General features: G+C 43.8%; 1 protein-coding gene across 8 annotated transcripts in view; it reads left to right on the forward strand.

Moving 5' to 3' along the window:
- LOC309342067 (uncharacterized protein) overlaps window positions 1-20,399 on the forward strand; it is a 223,481-nt gene that overhangs the window by 199,408 nt on the left and 3,674 nt on the right. For 4 of the 8 annotated variants that reach the window (XM_081862106.1, XM_081862108.1, XM_081862109.1 and 1 more), the window contains 9 exons: window positions 317-445; window positions 1,118-1,246; window positions 3,623-3,754; window positions 12,937-13,065; window positions 13,572-13,697; window positions 14,650-14,778; window positions 15,235-15,363; window positions 16,367-16,495; window positions 16,735-16,863. In XM_081862106.1, coding sequence (XP_081718232.1) covers window positions 317-445; window positions 1,118-1,246; window positions 3,623-3,754; window positions 12,937-13,065; window positions 13,572-13,697; window positions 14,650-14,778; window positions 15,235-15,363; window positions 16,367-16,495; window positions 16,735-16,863 — 1,161 coding nt within the window. Of the gene's footprint in view, window positions 1-316; window positions 446-1,117; window positions 1,247-3,622; window positions 3,755-12,936; window positions 13,066-13,571; window positions 13,698-14,649; window positions 14,812-15,234; window positions 15,364-16,366; window positions 16,496-16,734; window positions 16,864-20,399 lie in introns of those variants that run through there. The other 4 variants (XM_081862111.1, XM_081862110.1, XR_014156695.1 and 1 more) reach the window with 4 other exon arrangements.

Genomic DNA, 20,399 nt, shown 5'->3' on the forward strand with positions numbered 1-20,399 from the left:
AAACTTTTGAAACTCCTGAGTTATGAAAAATACCCAGAGAGGATGTGCAGCATGTGTAGGCCTCAACTGTGTGGTTGGACACTCATAATATAGGTAAAACATTCTAGAATTTTGCTTTACAGGGTTTAACTCTATGCCACACCTTTCAGATTACAAATCCTGACCTTCAGCGTGGCACTCATAATTTTGAGATGTCCCTATTCATAAATATTGACTATTTCCTGAGGTGGTGGTGGTTGTGCTCAAATTATTCAAACCCCCTGCCCTCTGGGAGAGAACGTATTCATTTTGCTTGTGTTTCACAATTTATCCTCAGCTTGTCCAAATGGTTCCTTTGGGGAGAGGTGTGAAGGGCTGTGTGACTGTGAGCACAGCTCCTCCTGCAACCCCCCGACTGGAGTGTGTCACTGTGAAATGGGCTGGAGAGGAGAACAGTGTGACAAGCGTAAGTTCCCATTAGGCCCTCTTTTGCTCTGTAACATCTCAAATCCCACTGACCTGAAGTTGTCCATAAAGGTAAAGGGACCCCTGACCATTAGGTCCAGTCGTTATCAACTCTGGGGTTGCAGCGCTCATCTCGCTTTATTGGCTGAGGGGGCCGGCGTACAGCTTCCGGGTCATGTGGCCAGCATGACTAAGCCGCTTCTGGAGAACCAGAGCAGCGCACGGAAACACCGTTTACCTTCCCTCCGGAGCAGTACCTATTTATCTACTTGCACTTTGATGTGCTTTCGAACTGCTAGGTTGGCAGGAGCTCACCCCGTCACGGGGATTCGAGCCGACCTTCTGATCGGCTTAACCCAAAGCGCCACCTGTGTCCCTGAAGTTGTCCATAGTTTTCCAATAAATGAAGGCTGGGGAGCCTAGTCAAACCATGCTCATTTGGGCTATTGTTTCTCTCCCTCTCTCTGCCCACAGTGGTTTCTTGGCTTGTGCATGGGTCACTCAACTTGTTTATCCTGAGCAGAAGCTGCTGGATAACACTGCAGACAACAATAGGGGAGAATTCTAGGGAACAGCAAGAGGACCATTTGGAGCCGTAGGGAGAGGATGGGTCACAGTACTTAGAAATATATTTAGACTCCTACAGAGATGGCTTTGCTTTTATTTTCTCCAGCTTGCCTGCCTGGCTACTATGGCAGCAATTGCACTGAGCGCTGCAAATGCCCTCCAGGTGTCCCTTGCAACCACGTGAGCGGGGAGTGTGGCTGCCCTCCAGGTTTTGTGGGCAGTGGCTGCGAAAGAAGTAGGTCCCCTAATGTGTGTGTTTTTGTGTGTGTGTGTGTGTGTGTGTGTGTGTGTGTGTGCGCGCGCGCGCGTATTTTGTCATGAAGGAATAAGGTCATTCATTCATTCATTCATTCGTTTATTCATTCGTTCGTTCGTTCATCACCGGAATCTGTATACTGCTTAATTGTATAAAGCTCTCTGGGCAGTTAACATAAAATAAAACTTACATTAAAACTCTGGAGAGAAGTCAGAGTTAAAAACAAGCTGACATGAGAAGAGGTTATAAATATGCATCAAGAAAGTGAAATGTTAAAAACACCTATCAGTTTTACGTATCTGGGTAGGCTTGCCTAGACAAACAAGCTTTTAGCAGGCACTGAAAACAATACAGTAAAGGCCTCGTGTCAATGGGCAGGGAGTTCCACAGTGAAAGAAGTGAAGAATGAACAGTATGTGGTTCATTTAATTAATTTAAAGCAAGGTAGTTCATTTAATTGATTTTAAAATCTATACTTCAGATGTATCCCTTATTTATAAATTTTGAGGAACTTCTGGCATAAAACAGCTTACAATAAAAACCCAACCCCTACTTGACAATAAGATATGCAAATACAAAATACAGCACAAGAAAACAATGAACTGGCATGGAAAGTGGAGCACAGAAACAGAGTACAGTGGTACCTCGGGTTACATACGCTTCAGATTACAGACTCCGCTAACCCATAAATAGTGCTTCAGGTTAATAATTTTGCTTCAGGATGAGAACAGAAATCGTGCTTCGGCGGCGCGGCAGCTGCAGGAGGCCCCGTTAGCTAAAGTGGTGCTTCAGGTTAAGAACAGTTTCAGGTTAAGTACGGACCTCTGGAACAAATTAAGTACTTAACCCGAGGTACCACTGTATCTAGCATAATGATATAACTGTAGAGTTGGAAGGGACCACGAGAGCCATCTAGTCCAACCCCCTGCAATGCAGGAATCTTTTGCGCAATGTGGGGCTCGAACCCACAACCCTGAGATGAAGAGTCTCATGTTCTACCAAGTGAGTTATTACGGCTCATAAAACAGTAGGAAGGCATACCAACAAGAATTTCAGAGCGGCTAATTTGAAAAGGCTTGGGAGAGAGCTGCAAAGGAGAAAGAGGGGTAGCCCATAAACCAGGCTTCCTCAAACTCGGCCCTCCAGATGTTTTGAGACTACAATTCCCATCATCCCTGACCACTGGTCCTGCTAGCTAGGGATCATGGGAGTTGTAGGCCAAAAACATCTGGAGGGCCGAGTTTGAGGAAGCCTGCCATAAACCCAGGACACAGAGCAGGAACCTATGGATTCCCATTACGTTCAAACTGGACCTTACTGAGGTTTTGACTCATTGAACCCAAAGGGTGCTTCGCATGTGCAGTTCTTGCTTTGCAGGTCTATAGTGTTTGGTACACACAATTTCCTCCAATGCCTTAGCAGGTGCAGAAATGGAGCATTGATTTCTCCCAGCACACTTGAGGCCGGTTCATACATGCCCATTCATCATTTGCCAACTGATCCATGAAGTGATGGCTCTCATGTGTGAATGGGCCATCAGAGATAGCACTTTCACATCACTTCAAAAATACTACGCAATTAGTTTCAATGTTAACTTTAACCAATTCATGTTAATGGATTGGTTTAAGATCAATTGGTTCAACCACCTGGGATAACTCAGCTGGTAGGACATGAGACTCTTAATCTCAGGGTTGCGGGTTCAAAAAGATTCCTGTATTGCGGGGGTTGGGCTAGATGACCGTCGTGGTCCTTTCCAACTCTACAATTCTATCATTCTACGTGAGTTGTCATGTGACATGATCAAGTGTCCTTGCATGTGTGAACCAGCCCCTAAGTAACTTGGATGCTTTCCCATGACGTGTCACTGGAAACACATAATTTAAACATACACTTGTGTTTGTGGTGGAGAATAGCTCACGTAGCATAAACCGCAGACTTTTAGTATGAGCTTCCCGCCAGGGCAGAGAGAGAGAATCAGCAAAGAAACAGCACAAGCATTTGAAACTGACTTGAAGCTTTAAGGCATCTGTGGGCGAGAGAGTCACCACGCATATTTGGGAGACTCTCCTGAGTTTTATTATTTTAGTCGATTTTCCTTGACATCAACCTATGACTTTCTCTAAGTGACAAGAAAATTGCAACTGGCCCATGACAGTTGGGCACAAATTGACTGAGCAAAACAAAATCAAACCACAAAGTAATCCCCAAGCAAACGTAATAAACCCAAAGTCCCAGAGGGCAGCATTCTTCTGCAGGCAGCGGTCTTATTGAATAAATTCTACCCAGCTCTTTGTTTGAGCACTGTGTTTACCAAGACAAATGTAATTCATCGGTTTACATTTCCTCTTCCCTCAGCTTGTCTGCCAGGCACATATGGGGAGAACTGTAACCAAGTATGTCAGTGCTCTGGAAAGAATGAAGAGTGCCATCATGTCACCGGCAAGTGTGGCTGCCTGCCAGGTTACTACGGAATCCGCTGTGACCTTCGTAAGTGTCGCTCTCGCTTCATCAACATTCGCCTTTGCTTGATTGTTAGGATCAGATTTGAATAGGGACTTGGCCCTTCGTTCTCTTAACAATGGTGGGGCTCTTCCTAGGTAATGCAGAGATATGTTTTTATATTTATATTCACTTATATTTTAAAATATCTGTTCTAGTTTTTCTGGCACGCTAACAACAACAACAACAACAACAACAACAACAACAACAACAACAACAAATTTATACCCTGCCCATCTGGCTGGGTTTCCCCAGCTACTCTGAGCGGCTTCCAACAGAACACTAAAATACAATAACCTATTAAACATTAAAAGCTTCCCTAAACAGGGCTGCCTTCAGATGTCTTCTAAAAGTCTGGTAGTTGTTTTCCTCTTTGACACCTTGTGGGAGGGCGTTCCACAGGGTGGGTGCCACTACTGACAATGCCCTCTGCATGGTTCCCATAACTTGGCTTCTCGCAGTGAGGGAACCGCCAGAAGGCCCTCGGCACTGAACCTCAGTGTCCGGGCAGAACGATGGGGGTGGAGACGCTCCTTCAGGTATACTGGACCAAGGCCATTTAGGGCTTAAGTAGGTGATGTGTTAGAAATTAAACACCATTTTGAACCATTTGGGCCATCGTATTTGCAACCTCAAGCCAGCATAGGGCAGTGGGGTTGTTGTTTTTATTTTGATTATATATTTTGTGGTTTTATATTCTGATTTTGTTCTGTGAATCGCCCTGAGACCTCTAGGTGTAGGGCGGTATATGAATTCAATAGATGATGACGACGATGATGATGATGATATTGGGAAGGCTGGACTTAGACCTCGGAGTGTTGGGTACTAATCGTTGGTCAGTCATGAACTTACATGGACCATGTTGCCCAGCCTTAATTCTTCATCTGTAAAATGGGGATTACCAGGCCCAAATCTCAGGCTTGTTTTGATGTGGCACAGCCATTGCAAAATGATTTCACTTAATTCCATGCGGTGAGTGGTTCTCTCCACGTTGACAGCTGATATTAATAAACTCAGATAGTTTGTTCCAAAGTGTGTATTTCCAGGCACAGTGCAGAAGGAAATATGGTCCACAACTACTGTCTTGGTCTACATGTCTGGTGTCATGCATAACTGTATTTTGTACTTTGCTTTAAAATGGCCGTGGAAATGCTTTTTTAAAAATCTGCGCAACCAGGGTTGATAACATTTACAAATTGGTACTGCGTCTAAATTTACAAATCACACAGGGTTATAGATTTAAGAGATAGAGGCTGCAAGTTGGCAAACCCAGGTTTAGTATATATTTATGTGCATATTTATACTCTATCTGTCGTTTTTCACTTTAAAATGGTCTAAACCACATTAAGCCTATGGGACAGGGTGGGATATAAATTTAAATAAAAGGACTGATTTATAGGTGGGAAGAATTTATTGCAAAGCGCATTCTGCTGGGTAAAGGACTCTTTCCCAATTATCCGTTAACAATTTTATTAGTGCTAAAAGCATTAATTGGTGGATTGGTATGATGAATCAATCAGCATATTTATCACAGACTTTAAATGGCTGTAATTGATTATCTCTTCTGTAAAAGGGTGTTCAGTACAGTTGGCAGCGTAGAAAACAAGCTGGGTGCATCTTCTTGATTTAGGAAATATGCTTGGCATAATTTTCCTTATCAAGTGACATTGATATTAATTGATATTTATTTCTGATAGTGAATATGAGAGTTGCTATGGCAAAGCAAAACTAGATACTACATACACTTCAGAGATAATGTCCCTGGGAATTTTGGGGGAAGTCAAAATATTTTTAGTAAAATTAAAAGTTTGTAGGGAGAAGTATTTCACACATCTCTAAAAGCTGTTTCACATATCTCCCATTGCCTCTGACTCGCACACACTACCCCCAAAAAGTTTCCCAAAAGCTCAAAGCATTCAACTGAGCGTGGATGGTGGTTATAAAAAAGACATGCTGCAAGCAACAATAAATCAAAAGCAATCTGTTAAAGTCAGCCTTTACACTGCACAACCTTCATAGGAACAATCAAATTAATACAAATTGCTGTCCTGAGTCAAGGAATGCAGAGCAACCTGAAGGACATAACCACCAGTTGGCCAAGACTTTCTTCATAATAACTTTTTTTAAAAATCAGCAAAGCCATGTGTCTAAGAGTGACTTCAGTGAAATGATTTGTGGAGTGGAACAAAGATGATGAATTATAAGAAACACGAACTGATCTGGCTAAAAAGGAGGATTCATTTTTATTTGCAGCTTTAAATTAGCATTTTCTTCTTGCTGTTCGCATCCTCTTCTAAGAATAAAACCACCTTCCCTTTAGTTCATAGCCTGGATTTTTTTTTTTTTTTTTTGGCAGGCTGTGCACATAAGTTGGGAGTTATTCTGGTGTGTCCCATTCTTTCTGCACTGATCTTACAGGAAGACAGGGCATTTTAGCCCAGGGCTAAAGACATTAGGTGAGTTCACACATGCATGCACATTGCTTGCTTTGTGTCTTTGCAGCTACTGAATGTGTGAACAACCACCAGTGTAAAACAGTGATCTGATATGGGATGATCTGAGCGTTCTCCCTGTGGTGTTTGAGCTGCCATAGGCCATTCACGCATGCAAGTCAACCCTTGATGCCCCACTCCGCAGTTGATGGGCATGCAACTGTGAACTGGCTGAGCATACATCCAGGGCTGCCTCTGTTTTTCCACGGTAGACAAAAAATTGGCTTTTCTTTTACAAAAGGGTGGAAGGCTTACCTGCACCCATTTGCAGCAAACAATGGAAACCATGGCTGGAGGAGTGGTGGTAAATGTGTCCTCCCTCACACTACTGCTACAGCAAGGATTGTTGGACTCCCACTCCCATCAGTCCTGGATGACGGAAGTTGTAGTCCAGCAGTATCTGGAGGGCTGTTGTTGTTGTTGTTGTTTAGTCGTTTAGTCGTGTCCGACTCTTCGTGACCCCATAGACCAGAGCACGCCAGGCACTCCTGTCTTCCACTGCCTCCCGCAGCTTGGTCAAACTTATGTTAGTAGCTTCAAGAACACTATCCAACCATCTCGTCCTCTGTCGTCCCCTTCTTCTTGTGCCCTCCATCTTTCCCAACTTCAGGTTCTTTTCCAGGGAGTCTTCTCTTCTCATGAGGTGGCCAAAGTACTGGAGTCTCAGCTTCAGGATCTGTCCTTCCAGAGAGCACTCAGGGCTGATTTCCTTAAGAATGGATAGGTTTGATCTTCTTGCAGTCCATGGGTCTCTCAGGAGTCTCCTCCAGCACCATAACTCAAAAGCATCAATTCTTCGGCGATCAGCCTTCTTTATGGTCCAGCTCTCACTTCCATACATCACTACAGGGAAAACTATAGCTTTAACATCTGGAGGGCTACTGGTTCCCTACTCCTGCCCTACGAGATCCTGTGAAGTTGCACAGATATTTCCAGATCAAGTCCTGTGGATTGGTCCTGTGAAGCTTTCAGTCCAATAAAAGGGCATACAGTGTGAAATACATCATATAGTAATTGCAGATGGATTGCGTCCTGCAGTTGCAGTCCAGCACAGCATTACAAGTATTTACATTCTGTTTATTTCAGTGGGACTTAACAGGCACATACATTTCTCCTTGTCAGTTGTTCATATTTACAAGAGCAGAAACTAATTTAATGATTTACTACTTTTCAGTAAATCATAATACTAATTAACTGTTGGAAGATGCTTCGTTCGACCCTGGCTAGCTTTATTGCAAAGCCTTACTGCTCATGAAAAGGATATTTGCACTGTTCTTGGACACCATCTGTTTATCTCACTGATGCTCTTGTGGAAGGCTCACACCACTGGAATGATGGTTTCACAGCAACAGCAGCTTGGCAAATGGTGACGAGAGGAGTAGGAGAGGAGATAAGACATCTGCAAGGAAGCATAACTGGAAGATCCTCTGAGAACATGGTAGCCCCATGTGTCCCACATTTACATCTGTACCAAACACAGCCAAACTTGCTCCTTCCTATGGATGACTCAGTGCATTGGGCAAGCTAAATGAGAGAATGGAGGAAATGAGAGAAAGAAATAGGATTCTCCACTCCCAAATCATTTATCTTTGCTCTGCATGAGCATACCTGAACCTGTGTATATCTATGGGCTCTACTACTGAAAACACATCTCAGTAGCAGAATACATGGTTTTCATCTTTAGTCTTGGATAGGCAGTCTAGGAAACACTCATGCTTGAGATCATGAAGAGCAAACTGCTAGACAGGACCAAGCTAGATGCCTCTCAAGAATGGGCACTTCCAAACAGTCTGTTTACTGAGCATTCACCTTTATTTTTTTTGCAGTAAGGTTTTTGATGGCATTGGCTATTTAATGAGCATTCATTCTGATCTGTCTATGTGGAGGTTAGATGATGTTATCAAATCAACTATTCATGTTTTCCAGTCACTTATCACAAAAAGCAAGAAATTTGGGGGAAGTGGGTTTGTTGCAGGAGACCTCCCAGTTAACTATAACTGCACAACTTGAATTTGCTGGCATGCCTTCGAACCTTACCTGAAAAGAGCAACAATCTGTTCACATGCTTCTTTGTACAATATTTAGGTTGGCCCTCTGAGCTGAGGATATTAGGGTAGGTCAGAGATAGCCAAGGTGGTACCCTCTAGAAGTTGTTGAGATGATGATAATGATAATGATAATGATAATGATAATGATAATGATAATGATAATGATAATGATAATGATAATGATAATAATAATAATAATAATAATAATATTTATATCCCGCCCTCCCCAGCGAAGCTGGGCTCAGGGCAGCTAACAACAATAAAATAATACAACATTCTAAAATCATTTCATTTTAAAATTAATTCAAATCAAATTGATGGCAACCATTGGGCTAGGGTTCTGTGAAGATTGCCAAAGGAGGGAGTAAGGCTTGCCCTGGCCAAAGGCCTGGTGGAACAGCTCTGTCTTGCAGGCCCTGTGGAAAGATGTCAAGTCCCGCAGGGCCCTAGTCTCTTGTGGCAGAGCGTTCCACCAGATCGGAGCCACAGCCGAAAAAGCCCTGGCTCTGGTTGAAGCCAGCCTAACCTCTCTGTGGCCTGGGACCTCCAAGATGTTTTTGTTTGAAGATCGTAAGTTCCTCCGTGGGACATACCAGGAGAGGCGGTCCCGTAGGTACGAGGGTCCTAGTATGAGGGTCCTGGTGCATTTCCCACCATCCCTGACCATCGGCCATGCTAGCAGGGACTGATGACAACTGTAGTCCAAAAACATCTGGAGGGGACCTTGTGTTGGCTGCCCCTGGGTTAGATGTACCAACAGTCTGTTTTAGTGTAAGGCACCACAGAACATTGGTGCTTGGTTGGAGATTAATGCTGAAAAGGGGACCCCTGTGGTCAAACCATTGGTTTGGCCAAGGTTGCAGGTTCAATCCCTCGCATATTCCTGCATTGCAGGGGTTGAAGTAGATGGCCCTTGGGGTCCCTTCCAGTTCTGCAATTCTACTATCTCCAGGGCAGGAACATTTAGCATGCTTTAAAAAAAAAATTAGTTTGGGAGTGTACAAAGCCTCTCCCAAAGAACTTGAGCTGGATTGAGTCCAACCAGCATGTGGTTGGATAGGGCTGGAAACCTTTCCTGGCAACAATTGCTATACTCATAGTACTATGAGAGGGAGAGAGAAAAAGCAGCACAAGAAATTATCCATAAAAGGTGTAGCTGGCTGGTAAGCAGAGGCTTTTAGCCGCCAAGAGCAACTGGGCTTTCATGTTCTCGAATTTTGGAGTGAAGAATTGAAATAGTGTCTTGGCAGGGACCAAAGGAAGCAGATAGCCCAGCAATAAGAATCGTTTTATTCACCCATAAATCAGTGCAAGGGCATATATGTCTGATGCACGATAGCAACACACCCCAACATCTAAATTTGCTCTAGTGAGCAGTAAATGTCATGGCATCACTCAGCTGTATCCAGATGAAAGGCACACCGAAACAAGGTGTTTGAATGGCAACAAGCATTGGTTAAGGGTGGAGCTACACATTAAAGAGACCAGGAATGGCTGCTGAAAAAGCCAGACTCCCATTCCCCCAACCTCAGTGATGCCAGGACCTGACTGGAAAAGGAGGCACCATAATGATATCAGAACACTGATCAGTTGAACAAAGTGTTAGGATGGGGGTAACTTGGCTGATTTCAGTGGTAGCTCCATGATCTTCTTAATTCCTTCTTAAGAGGAATTAATGTCTAAAGAGCTGACACAAGGAAGATGGAGCAAGCTTGTTTTCTCCCACTCTCGAGGCTAGGACCCAAACCAATGGATTCAAGTTACAAGAAAGGAGATTCTGACTAAACATCAAGAAGAACTTTCTGACAGTAAGAGCTGTGGAGGGGACTCCCACAACAGGTGGTGGACTCTCCTTCCTAGGTGGTTTTTAAGCAGAGATTGGTGACCATGGGTCCATGCGGCCTTCAGTCCCGTCCCCCAAATGGACACGTTGGACAGGGTGCTAGAAGGGCCACAAATAACTGTGATACTCAGATGCTGCTTTTATATCTTGACCACACCTACTCTGACAGGCCATTCCCAGAGGGTTGACTGGGTGAGTGTGGCAGTCAACCATTTTTGCTTCAGATGCACCAATGTGTGATTTTTTTCCTTAAAGCAAATAGTAGTTTGAGATTCACCTTGGGACCACAGCAGAGAAGAAAAGGGTTAAATTGCCTATCAGTTCCATGAATAATCACCCTTCTCAGCTGATGCTGTTTGTTTTTTATTACTATTATTATCATTTTTAATCCAAGCATGTTGCAAATATGCATTTGCTGTCACATGTGCTAATTTGGCTCATCAGTTTTTCAGTAGATCTCAGGTGATCTTTCAGTTTTGACAGCCGAACTGCGCTATGGGTCTTCAGAACATCTGGCTTCCAGAAGGAAGCTGTTACTGGGAACATCAAACAGTGTGTGTAGGGTGGTGGGAGAAAAAGACAGAATTGGGAGCATGCCCATCCATGGGGGCGCAAGAGGGCACCACCACCACAGATGAACCAAAAAACCCCCCAATCTCCAGCTTTAACTTTTCGAAAACACTAGGTCTCTAACATGTGTATAACCTGAGCAAAACGTGAAGCAGGCAATGTCTTATCCTTGACTGCAGCAATGGTGGTGTTTCAAATGTGTGTGTTTTGTGCGGGGTTGGTTGGGGTTGGTTTTGTTCTTGCAGAGTGTGTGTGTGTGTGTGTGTGTGTGTGTGTTGGTAAGGGAAGCCCCCACTACTTGCTACTGCTGTGAAAGGATTTAAGAACTGATGGTCATGGCAGGACTAATCCAGGCCAGAAGGAAGAAATCAGGAAATGACTTAGAGGGTTGGCTGCCATTCCTGCAGTTCCCAGAAAAAAAAACATAACACAGATACACAGGAAACTGTTAAATTAGAAAATGTCTTTATTAGATAACTGGCAGTTGGAAGCTGAAACGCTCTTTTTATGGGTGCTTAGCATACGAAAACGGCAGGGCTGTGTGTGAACTGGCCGCGCCGTCTTCAGACAGCCCATTTTGGGAAAGTGGGAACAGACAAGGGCGCTGTATTAAATGATAATTGAGTTAAATGTTGGCCACAGACGTGTGTGATCCATTGCTCGCAGTTGAACTGGAATAAATAGCAAGTTAGGAGGGTAAGTTTACTGGTAAGAGGAAGGATTATATGAATTGCCCTAACCATTTCCAGTCATGGAACAAAACGGTGTCAGTGTGAACTGGAAAACAATTCCATGAGCTTTGCCAAGTAAGAGTTGTGGGGACAAGGGAGTGGGGTGGGGGGGTGGGGGGAGATTCAGACTCAGGTGTCTGATGCAGAGTAAATAGCAAACTATTTAAACAAAAGCCAACTAGTGACCATAAGGGAAGTGTGGTGGGCGAAAGAGACATTCATCGCAAGACAAGCCAAATGAGGTCATTATATGAAGGGTGTGTTCTATCCGCTTGGTAGATATTAAAAAAGGATGCTGGAGTGATTCAGTTTTCTCTGCCAGGAACCGAGATTTCAAATATAGACACCAAAAGCAGCAGAATTCAAGTCGCTCTCTCCGTCTCCCTGTGTGTGTGTCTTTAAATTGCCGAAAGAGAGAGGAAAACTGATCTACTCAGATTGTTTGATCGGGTGTTGACTGTATATTTGCAGCAAAAGAGATTTCTTAGGCATTGCAGTGACTCAAGGTTACTTTCTGAATTCACGTCGCCTTGGTCTCCAACCAACTGGGAAACTAAACTCATTGCCGGGGGGGGGGGGCAGAGAAACTTTTGTTTTCCAAGCATTCAAAAGGGGAAAAGCATGCTAATAAACATCCCTGCTTAAACTATGACACATTCAAGCTATAGGTGGTACCTATTGAAGGATGCAAGAGTAGCTATGCAGTGGTCCTTTCAGAGTGGTGAGCCTGGTAGGTTCAATATTGCCTGCTGCAATGATGATATGGATCAACACCATGTCATTTTAAGCATCTCTTCCCCACCCCCCAAGAATCCCTACACCCTCAACAAACCAGAGTTTCCAGGATTCTTTAGGAGAAACCGTGTGCTTTAGATGTGAGGTGTGGATTTGACCAGAGAGGGAGGCTGCATGGCCCTGTTGGGCTAAAAAGCTGGTGCTGGTCTTTTAGGTAGGAGTGCCACCTTGGTTCTTGTGGTTGACTCAATGTTGGGGTTCTCCTGGCTCAGAAGTCAAGAGGCTGGTGGCATAAAAATCCCATAAGAAGTTATGGAGGAAAACCATTTGGTCCAAACTTGGGTGATCCCCAGTCATATATAAAGCTCTCACTGTAGTCTCTTCCCCTCAGCTGAAGCCTAGAAGTGAGCTTAGTTGAGGAGAAAGTATTGGGTGAGTGAAGGAATCGCAAGAAGATAAGCATGAGGAAAAGTAGTCTACTGTCACCCATTTGGCCCCTTTGTTCTAAAATCAGGACCCACCCAGGTTTTTTTTAATGTGATTGGAGTAAGCCAGGGCTGCCAAGATCACACCAAAGGCTGCATGCACTGTATACATTTAAAGCACATGACTTCCCTGGGAACTGTAGCTTTTGCATTTCCCAGAATTCTTGTGAGGAGAGGCCACTTGCTTGAAATGCATTGTGTCTACACGGCCCAGGTTTCTGCACTGAATGGCTTTTCTCAGAGATGCTTTCTCCTGACTTCAACAGGATGCCCCAAAGGAACATACGGCCCGCATTGCCGGAAAGCATGTCAGTGTCTGAACGGAGGGCACTGTGACACTGTGACAGGAGCCTGTGACTGCCTGCCTGGTTTCATCGGAGCGGACTGTGGGAAAAGTAAGTGCCTCTCTAGACCAGCGTCTTGTTTCCCACAGTAGCCAATCGAATGTTCGCAGGCAGCCCATGCACTGGGCATGAGGAAGTGAGCTCCATATGACTACAGTTGCTGGCACACTTTTAAACATGGAGCAATCCCAGCCCCTGGTGAGGAAGCAGTGGGGCTTATGTACCACAAAATGTCTAACGAAGCTAAATATTTTCTAGCAAACAGGCTGTGTACATGCCATGCTTTTAAAGCACATTCAAGGCACATTCTGCCCACCCAAAAGTATCCTTGGAACTGTAGCCTGCTCTCCCCAGAGCTACAGTTCCCAGCACCCTTAACAAACTGCAGTTTCCAGGAAATGGGGGGGGGGGTTAATTCTCTGAATGTGTTTTAAATCTGTGTTGGGCACACAGCCTTAGTAGAGTAAAAAGAACAGCCTTCTCCTAAGAAAAGGAACTTGCAGATTTAACTTTTTGCAATGAGCTGGCAAACCATGCTGCTTTTTTCTTCCTTTTAGCTTGTCCAGAGCATCACTATGGGAAGGACTGTGCCTTATTCTGCTCCTGTGGTAAAGGACGTTGTGACTCGGTGACGGGCAAGTGCTACTGTCCACCTGGCCGAATTGGACCCAACTGCCTTCAGTGTATGAGATGATCAGCTTTTAAACAGCCAGAACAAATGCAAAATATTAATAAATGTCTGTACTCCCTCAAGACTGGTCAGAGTTTCCAATCTTGGCGGCTAATGCATGCAAAAGTTTTAATACCACTGTCATGCTATTGCCTCCTACCTGCTTCTGTCTCTTGTCTGTTGTCTCACCCATCCCCAGCTCTTGCTCAATGGTGTTTCCGTAAAGAAATGGTTCTTTTAAAATGTATTTTGATCCATTTAATTTTTTTTAGCAAAGTTCTTTCTCTGTCTTATAAAGATCGTATGGAAAGAGCAAGGGTAAAATCATCCCTGTAAGAACGAATGGGCTTTAAAAATCCTTTCATTCATTCCTGCCTTATCATTCAGTTTCCTTTGAGGAAAAATATTCATGGGGAAGGGCTGTAGCTCACTGCTTTGCATGCAGGTCTCTGGTTCCATCCTTGACATCTCAAGGCTGCAAATGATTCCTGCCTAGAGCACCTCAGCTAATCAGTACAAATACTGACATAGCTAGATGGTCCATTACTCAGACTTTGTAGAAGACAGCTTCATATTCAGAGTGCACTAGGGAATCTGGCTATCTCCCCATCAACAATCCATGGTTTCATCCTTTTCTTTATTTGTGTGTGCATGTTACAGTCCCTTGTCCTGGCTTGAAATAGATTTGCATCTATACTTCTTTTACAATTTCATTGTTTTGAGCAAAGTGGGGAATCTGTGGCCCTCCAGATGTGGTTCCTGGACCACAGCCACAACCATCCTTGATGGGGTTGATGGGAGGTGGGACGTCCAACGACACCTGAAAGACCAGAAGTCTCCTTCTGCTGTATAGCGGGAAGCTATCCAGGGAATGGAGATTGTCTCCCTTAGCTATGGCATTCATTTTTGTGTTGCACTAAATTATTGTTTCTTCTTTAAAAAAAAACTTTGTTAATTTACTATAGTGTGTCCCCAGGGAAGATATGGCCCCCACTGTCAGCTAAAATGTTTGTGTAAGAATGGTGGCATCTGTGATCCCGTGAATGGGACCTGCATTTGTGGACTTGGCTGGACAGGACGCTACTGTGAGAAAGGTAGTATTTCTTTTCTCCTTCGTTGCGCTGTTTACAGACGAGCATTTTCCCTACATATTTGCATGGGATTTATGGTGCAATTCTCCTCACCCAGACAACCCAATTATAAATGACCAAATTACGCTGTGCTGAGTTTATTGGTTTGTAGAGTAGTGGTCACTGGTGTGAACTCATGGATATAACTGCTGAGAACATTTCATGGGAAGATACAAAACTACCCCAAACTTCACGATAAAAGAGATGTGGTTTGTTACTAATGCTTTTGAAACCCTCCAGATAGTTGAAACAGTTTTATTTGCAATGTTCTCAGCTATGTTAAATCACATTTAATCTGGAAGAAGTAGCAGCAGGGTTTGAGTTTGCAATATTTCTCAGATCTTCCTGTTGCCTTGTGATTGTTTAGCAGGGGAGCACTGTTTAGATTAGTAAGGTTTTCTGGACATTTCCCCCCCGCAGAATGTGCTCTTGGAAAATATGGCTCTGATTGTCAGCTAGATTGCGCTTGTCAGAATAACGGAACCTGCAACCGGTTTACTGGCTGCTGTCAGTGCACAGAAGGTTATTACGGACATTCCTGCAACTACAGTAAGTCATCGGCCAAGGAAGCAAAGCCAAGAGGCTAGCTTGGCAATAACAATGCATGCCTATGCAAGAATAACCACAGACATAATTTTAATATCTTGTTGCATCTCCTTAGAACTAATTGTCAAAATGTTCTGCTGCTAAGTGAAGAAAATATTGAGTGATGTATGTAGGCATCTGTGAAGTAGTACATAATTTAAATTATTGGAAGGGCCATATCTCCGCTTTGCATGCGGAAGGTGCAAAGTTCCATCCCCAGAATCTCCATGTAGGGCTGCAAAGACCCCATCTGAAATCCTATGAAGCCACTGCCAGTCAGTGTAGACAATACTGAGTTAGATGGACGAATGGGTTTGACTTGGTATAAGTCAGGTTCCTATGAAGGTCCACTTAGCTACCATACCAGCCTATCCTCTTACTGAAATGTTCAAATCTTCATGCAGTGCATAGTTAAACTGTAGAACATGCTCCCACAGGGGGCAGTGATGGTTGGTTGGTTTTAAAAGAGGATTGGAGAAATTTGTGGAGGATAAGGCCATCAATGGCTGCTAGCCATAATAGCTATATTTTGTCTCCACAGTTGGAGGCACTAACTAATGCTTCTGAATACTACTGTATTTTTTGGAAACCACAGGGGGTGCTGTTGTGCTCAAATCCTGATTGTAGATTTACTACAGGCATGTGGTTCACCACTGAGAAAACAGGATGCTGGACTATGTGGGCCACTGCCCTGATCTGGCAGGCTCTTCATATTTTATGATGATGATGATTATAAATAGTATTTTATTATTTTAATATTTATACCCTGCCCATCGGACTGGGTTGCCCCAGCCACTCTGGGTGGCTTCCAAAAAATATAAAAGCATAATAAAGCATCAAACATTAAAAATGTCCCTATACAGGGCTGCCTTCAGATGTCTTCTTCCAGCATTCCAACATTAGTGTGGGACAAAATCCTGTGAAAATGGTGCATCTTCTGAAATAACATTATCGTTTCACTTCTCAGCCTGCCCATCTGGATTTTATGGTCTCAACTGCCGGTATCCATGCAACTGTAAAAATGGAGCCACGTGTCTCCCAGCGACTGGGCTGTGTGTGTGTGCTCCAGGTTTCCAAGGGGTACACTGCGAAAAAGGTAAATTTCCTATTTAAGACAGCCCAAGTGCTGAAGCATCTTGGGGCCTGTTTAGCTATGCTAAAGATGCTTTAGATTCAAACACTGGCATGCCATGCAATTTCGGAACATGGGAAGCAGTCCTATCAAGAGGTATTGGTATTAAATGAAATGTTAAGGCAAATTATTTAGTTATGTTGCATTGTCTTTCTTACAATGGCAATATATATATTGCATATGCCAATACTCTGCTTTTTCAGGTTGTCCAGCTGGAATGTTTGGAGACCAATGCAAACATCATTGTGAGTGTGCAGGATCAACTCGGTGTGACCCAGTTACTGGAAAGTGCTTTTGCCCACCTGGCACAACTGGAGACAGGTGTGATGTTGGTAAGATCCTGGAACAAAACCGATACATTTTCTTTTCCCTGTTTTCCCTGTTGCTGGTATGAAGCAGAGCAACGTGATAATCCTGAAGTGGTAGAATAGACTGTACCACCTAAGGCTGCAGATTCGAGGGAGCTGCCATTTTTTACTGCTCCACACATTTAAATAAACAAATAATGCTACAATTAAATGATCTTACACAGCAGACACATGTAACAGTGTCCTGACTGAATTGCCCTTTCCCCTTCCTGATGGGGAGGTACTGCTTAACCCTTTTCATGCTGGCCATTTGTTTTTAACTCAAAATGGCACCTGGACGCTGCTTTTTGCAACCCTGTAACTTCACTTCTCTCAGTGAGGGGGCCAGCAGAAGGCCCTCGGAACTGGACAATAATAAAGGTGGTAAAAGTAAAGGTAAAGGACCCCTGACAGTTAAGTCCTGTCGTGAACGACTCTGGGGTTGCGGCGCTCATCTCGCTTTACTGGTTGAGGGAGCTGATGTTTGTCGACAGACAGTTTTTCAGGGTCATGTGGCCAGCATGACTAAGCCGCTTCTGGCGAAACCAGAGCAGCGCACGGAAACGCCATTTACCTTCCCGCTGGAGCGGTACCTATTTATCTACTTGCACTTTGACATGCTTTTGAACTGCTAGGTTGGCAGGAGCTGGGACCAAGCAACAGGAGCTCACCCCATCGCGGGGATTTGAACTGCCGACCTTGCAATCGGCAAGCCCTAGGCTCAGTGGTTTAGACCACAGCGCCACCCGCGTCCCTAATAAGGGTGGTAGTAGGCCCAAACAGGACAGTGAGGGTTATACTGTGAGAGGCTTTGGGTCCACCAGATGCATAACCTCATTCCCCTAGCACCCTCTCAAAAATGGGTGTGTGTGTGTGCACTAGCCCTGAAACTGGTACAGTTATTTTCCTTGCCACTGCAGTATATGTGAAAAGGATGTAAGGGTCTTGGTGGACCACAAGCTTAACATGAGTCAACAGTGTGATGAAGCAGCAAAAAAAGAAAAGCTAATGCTATTCTAGGTTGCATCAACAGAGGTATAGTGTCCAGATCAAGGGAAGTAATATTACCACTCTATTTTGCTTTAGTCAGACCACACTTAGAATACTGTGTCCAATTCTGGGCATCACAATTTAAGAAGGATGTTGACAAGCTGGAACATGTGCAGAGGAAGGCAACCAAGATGATCAAGGGTCTGGGAACTAAGCCTTACGAGGAGTGCTTGCAGGAGCTGGGTATGTTTAGCCTGGAAAAGAGGAGACGGAGAGGAGATATGATAGCCATCTTCAAATATCTTAAGGGCTGTCACATGGAGGAGGGAACATACTTGTTTTCTCCTGCTCTGGAGGGTAGGACTCGAACCAATGGCTTCAAGTTGCAAGAAAGGAGATTCCGACTAAACATTCAGGAATTTCTGACGGTAAGAGCTGTTCAGCATTGGAACAGACTCCCATGACAGGTGGTAGACTCTCCTTCCTTGGAGGTTTATAAGCAGAGGCTGGATGGCCATCTGCCATGGATGCTTTAGCTGAGATTCCTGCATTGCAGGGGGTTGGACTAGATGACCCTTGGGGTCCCTTCCTACTGTGATTTTATGGAACCAACACACACTTCCCTGGCTTATGTGAGCCAAGCAGGTCTTAGGAAGTGGCCATTTCTTTGCCACAGACTCTTCCATCCACCCTCAACTCAAGCGGTTACTCTCATCTTGGCTTTTTGGATTAATCAGAGAGGATATCTGTGAACTTTGCAATCATGATTTATTCTCAAGCAGATTTTCTTTTCCTAAGAGTAGCTATAGTCAGGGAAAATCGTAAGGAAGCTGCAGAGGTCCCATCATTACAAGCCTTAAGGCTTATTTAATGTTTACACTGGGTGTAAACCCAGATGGTCTCCACTCGAAGCAACAATACACTGTTGAAATGTGGTCCCGACTATAAAGGGATGGAAAACAGCCTGTTGCTTACAAGTTCAAGATCCACAACCCAGAAGGGAAATGGCATGGTATGCTTTCAAATACAGCCAGTGTGAATGAAGTGCCCCAGGATGTTGGAAATGCGGAATTTGCTCCAACCCAAGAGCCTAAAAGAAAGGAAATGACTCTCTTCCTAGCTTGCCCCATTCCCTGCTCAAGATTCCAATCTTTCAGTTCTTGTGGTTTGAATAGGGACCACACAGTACAATGAGTAAGGCTACTTGAATGCAGAGAGCTTTTCCAGCTAGATAGTGTTTTTGTTTAGACAACTGGGGAACACAAGGGGGAAGCTCAGCACAAAAAATAAGAGTGAAGTTTTGTACTCCTTTGGGGAAAAAACAGAAAAAAAGGAAAGAAAAGTAGAAGTCACTTTTATTTTCTTCGAAACAGTCTGTGCAACCCCCAAAGCTTAAAAAGCTGTTATGGGTTTGGTTTTATTTGCATTTTTATTTTCAATTAGGCCGAGTTCATCTGTGATATAACCATGAGCAGCTGTGACTGTGCAGCAGCTATAAAGATAAAAGGCCTGATTTTAATTTGAACTCTGGTAAAGCACCCATTAAACAACCATAATGTTAATTAAAAAAAAAAAGCAAGAGAATATATAGGAGGTTTTTTATTAGGTTGCTTTTTTCTGCTAAATTAACATTGCAGACTTTCAAACAGATGTCTTAAATACACATTGTTATGAACATGAAAATGTGGTTATTACTTAAATTAAAATCAGGCCCAGAGGTGTTTGCAAGAGCCTGTCTCACAACGTTCCCTTAATTGAAAGAACTGAAGTGTCTGAATAGGACTAAAGAATTCTCCCGGTGGGGGGAAGCGATCCTAACTGCCCAGCAAATTGCTTTTGGTTATGTAATAGCTCAGATGGTATAAAGAAAAGGTCTATTGTCTTTTATCACAGTCCAGGTGAGAGAAAGTGTCTATGGGAATATGTAGTAGTAGAATGATGTGGGTTCTCATTAATGAGCACCCTGCAGCAGACATGGTCAGTTCAGTCCATGTAAGTCTTCTTAGGTTTATTCATAAGCTTGCTTTATCCCGTTCCCACATCTGCAATGTTTTTTGTTAAAAATTAATATCTAAATATGCCTCAACAAACGGGTCTCATTATGTGCATTTTTAAACCAATCTTATTACAGAATGCATATTTTTAAACGTCGTTTGGGTACATTGAGTGAGCTAAGGTCTGCAGAATTTGAAGAAGTGGAACTACTGAAGGGTCGTTTCTGATCCGCTCATCAGTCTGAGAGGTGCAGATAAATTCTGTTTGCATCAGAATTCACAGAAATTGAATTCATCAGGCACCCACCCACCCACCTTAAATTTAATCAGTAATGAGAATGACAGAGACCCAACTCTTTCACGTAACCAAACATGGAAGCCATTAAAAAAGCAACACCTACCCATTCACCTGCCCTTCAGTCCCACATGAACCTGCTTTTGTACTGAGGTCATAACTGGAAGTCCTTCTTTGGATGCCCCCCCCCCATTCTGAAGACAGCTGGGGGGCGACCAGAGAGGTGGGCCTTCTTGTCTCTG

This window comes from Podarcis erhardii (assembly GCF_964252035.2).
Source record: "Podarcis erhardii genome assembly, chromosome: 5".
Classification (NCBI taxonomy): Eukaryota; Metazoa; Chordata; class Lepidosauria; order Squamata; family Lacertidae; genus Podarcis; species Podarcis erhardii.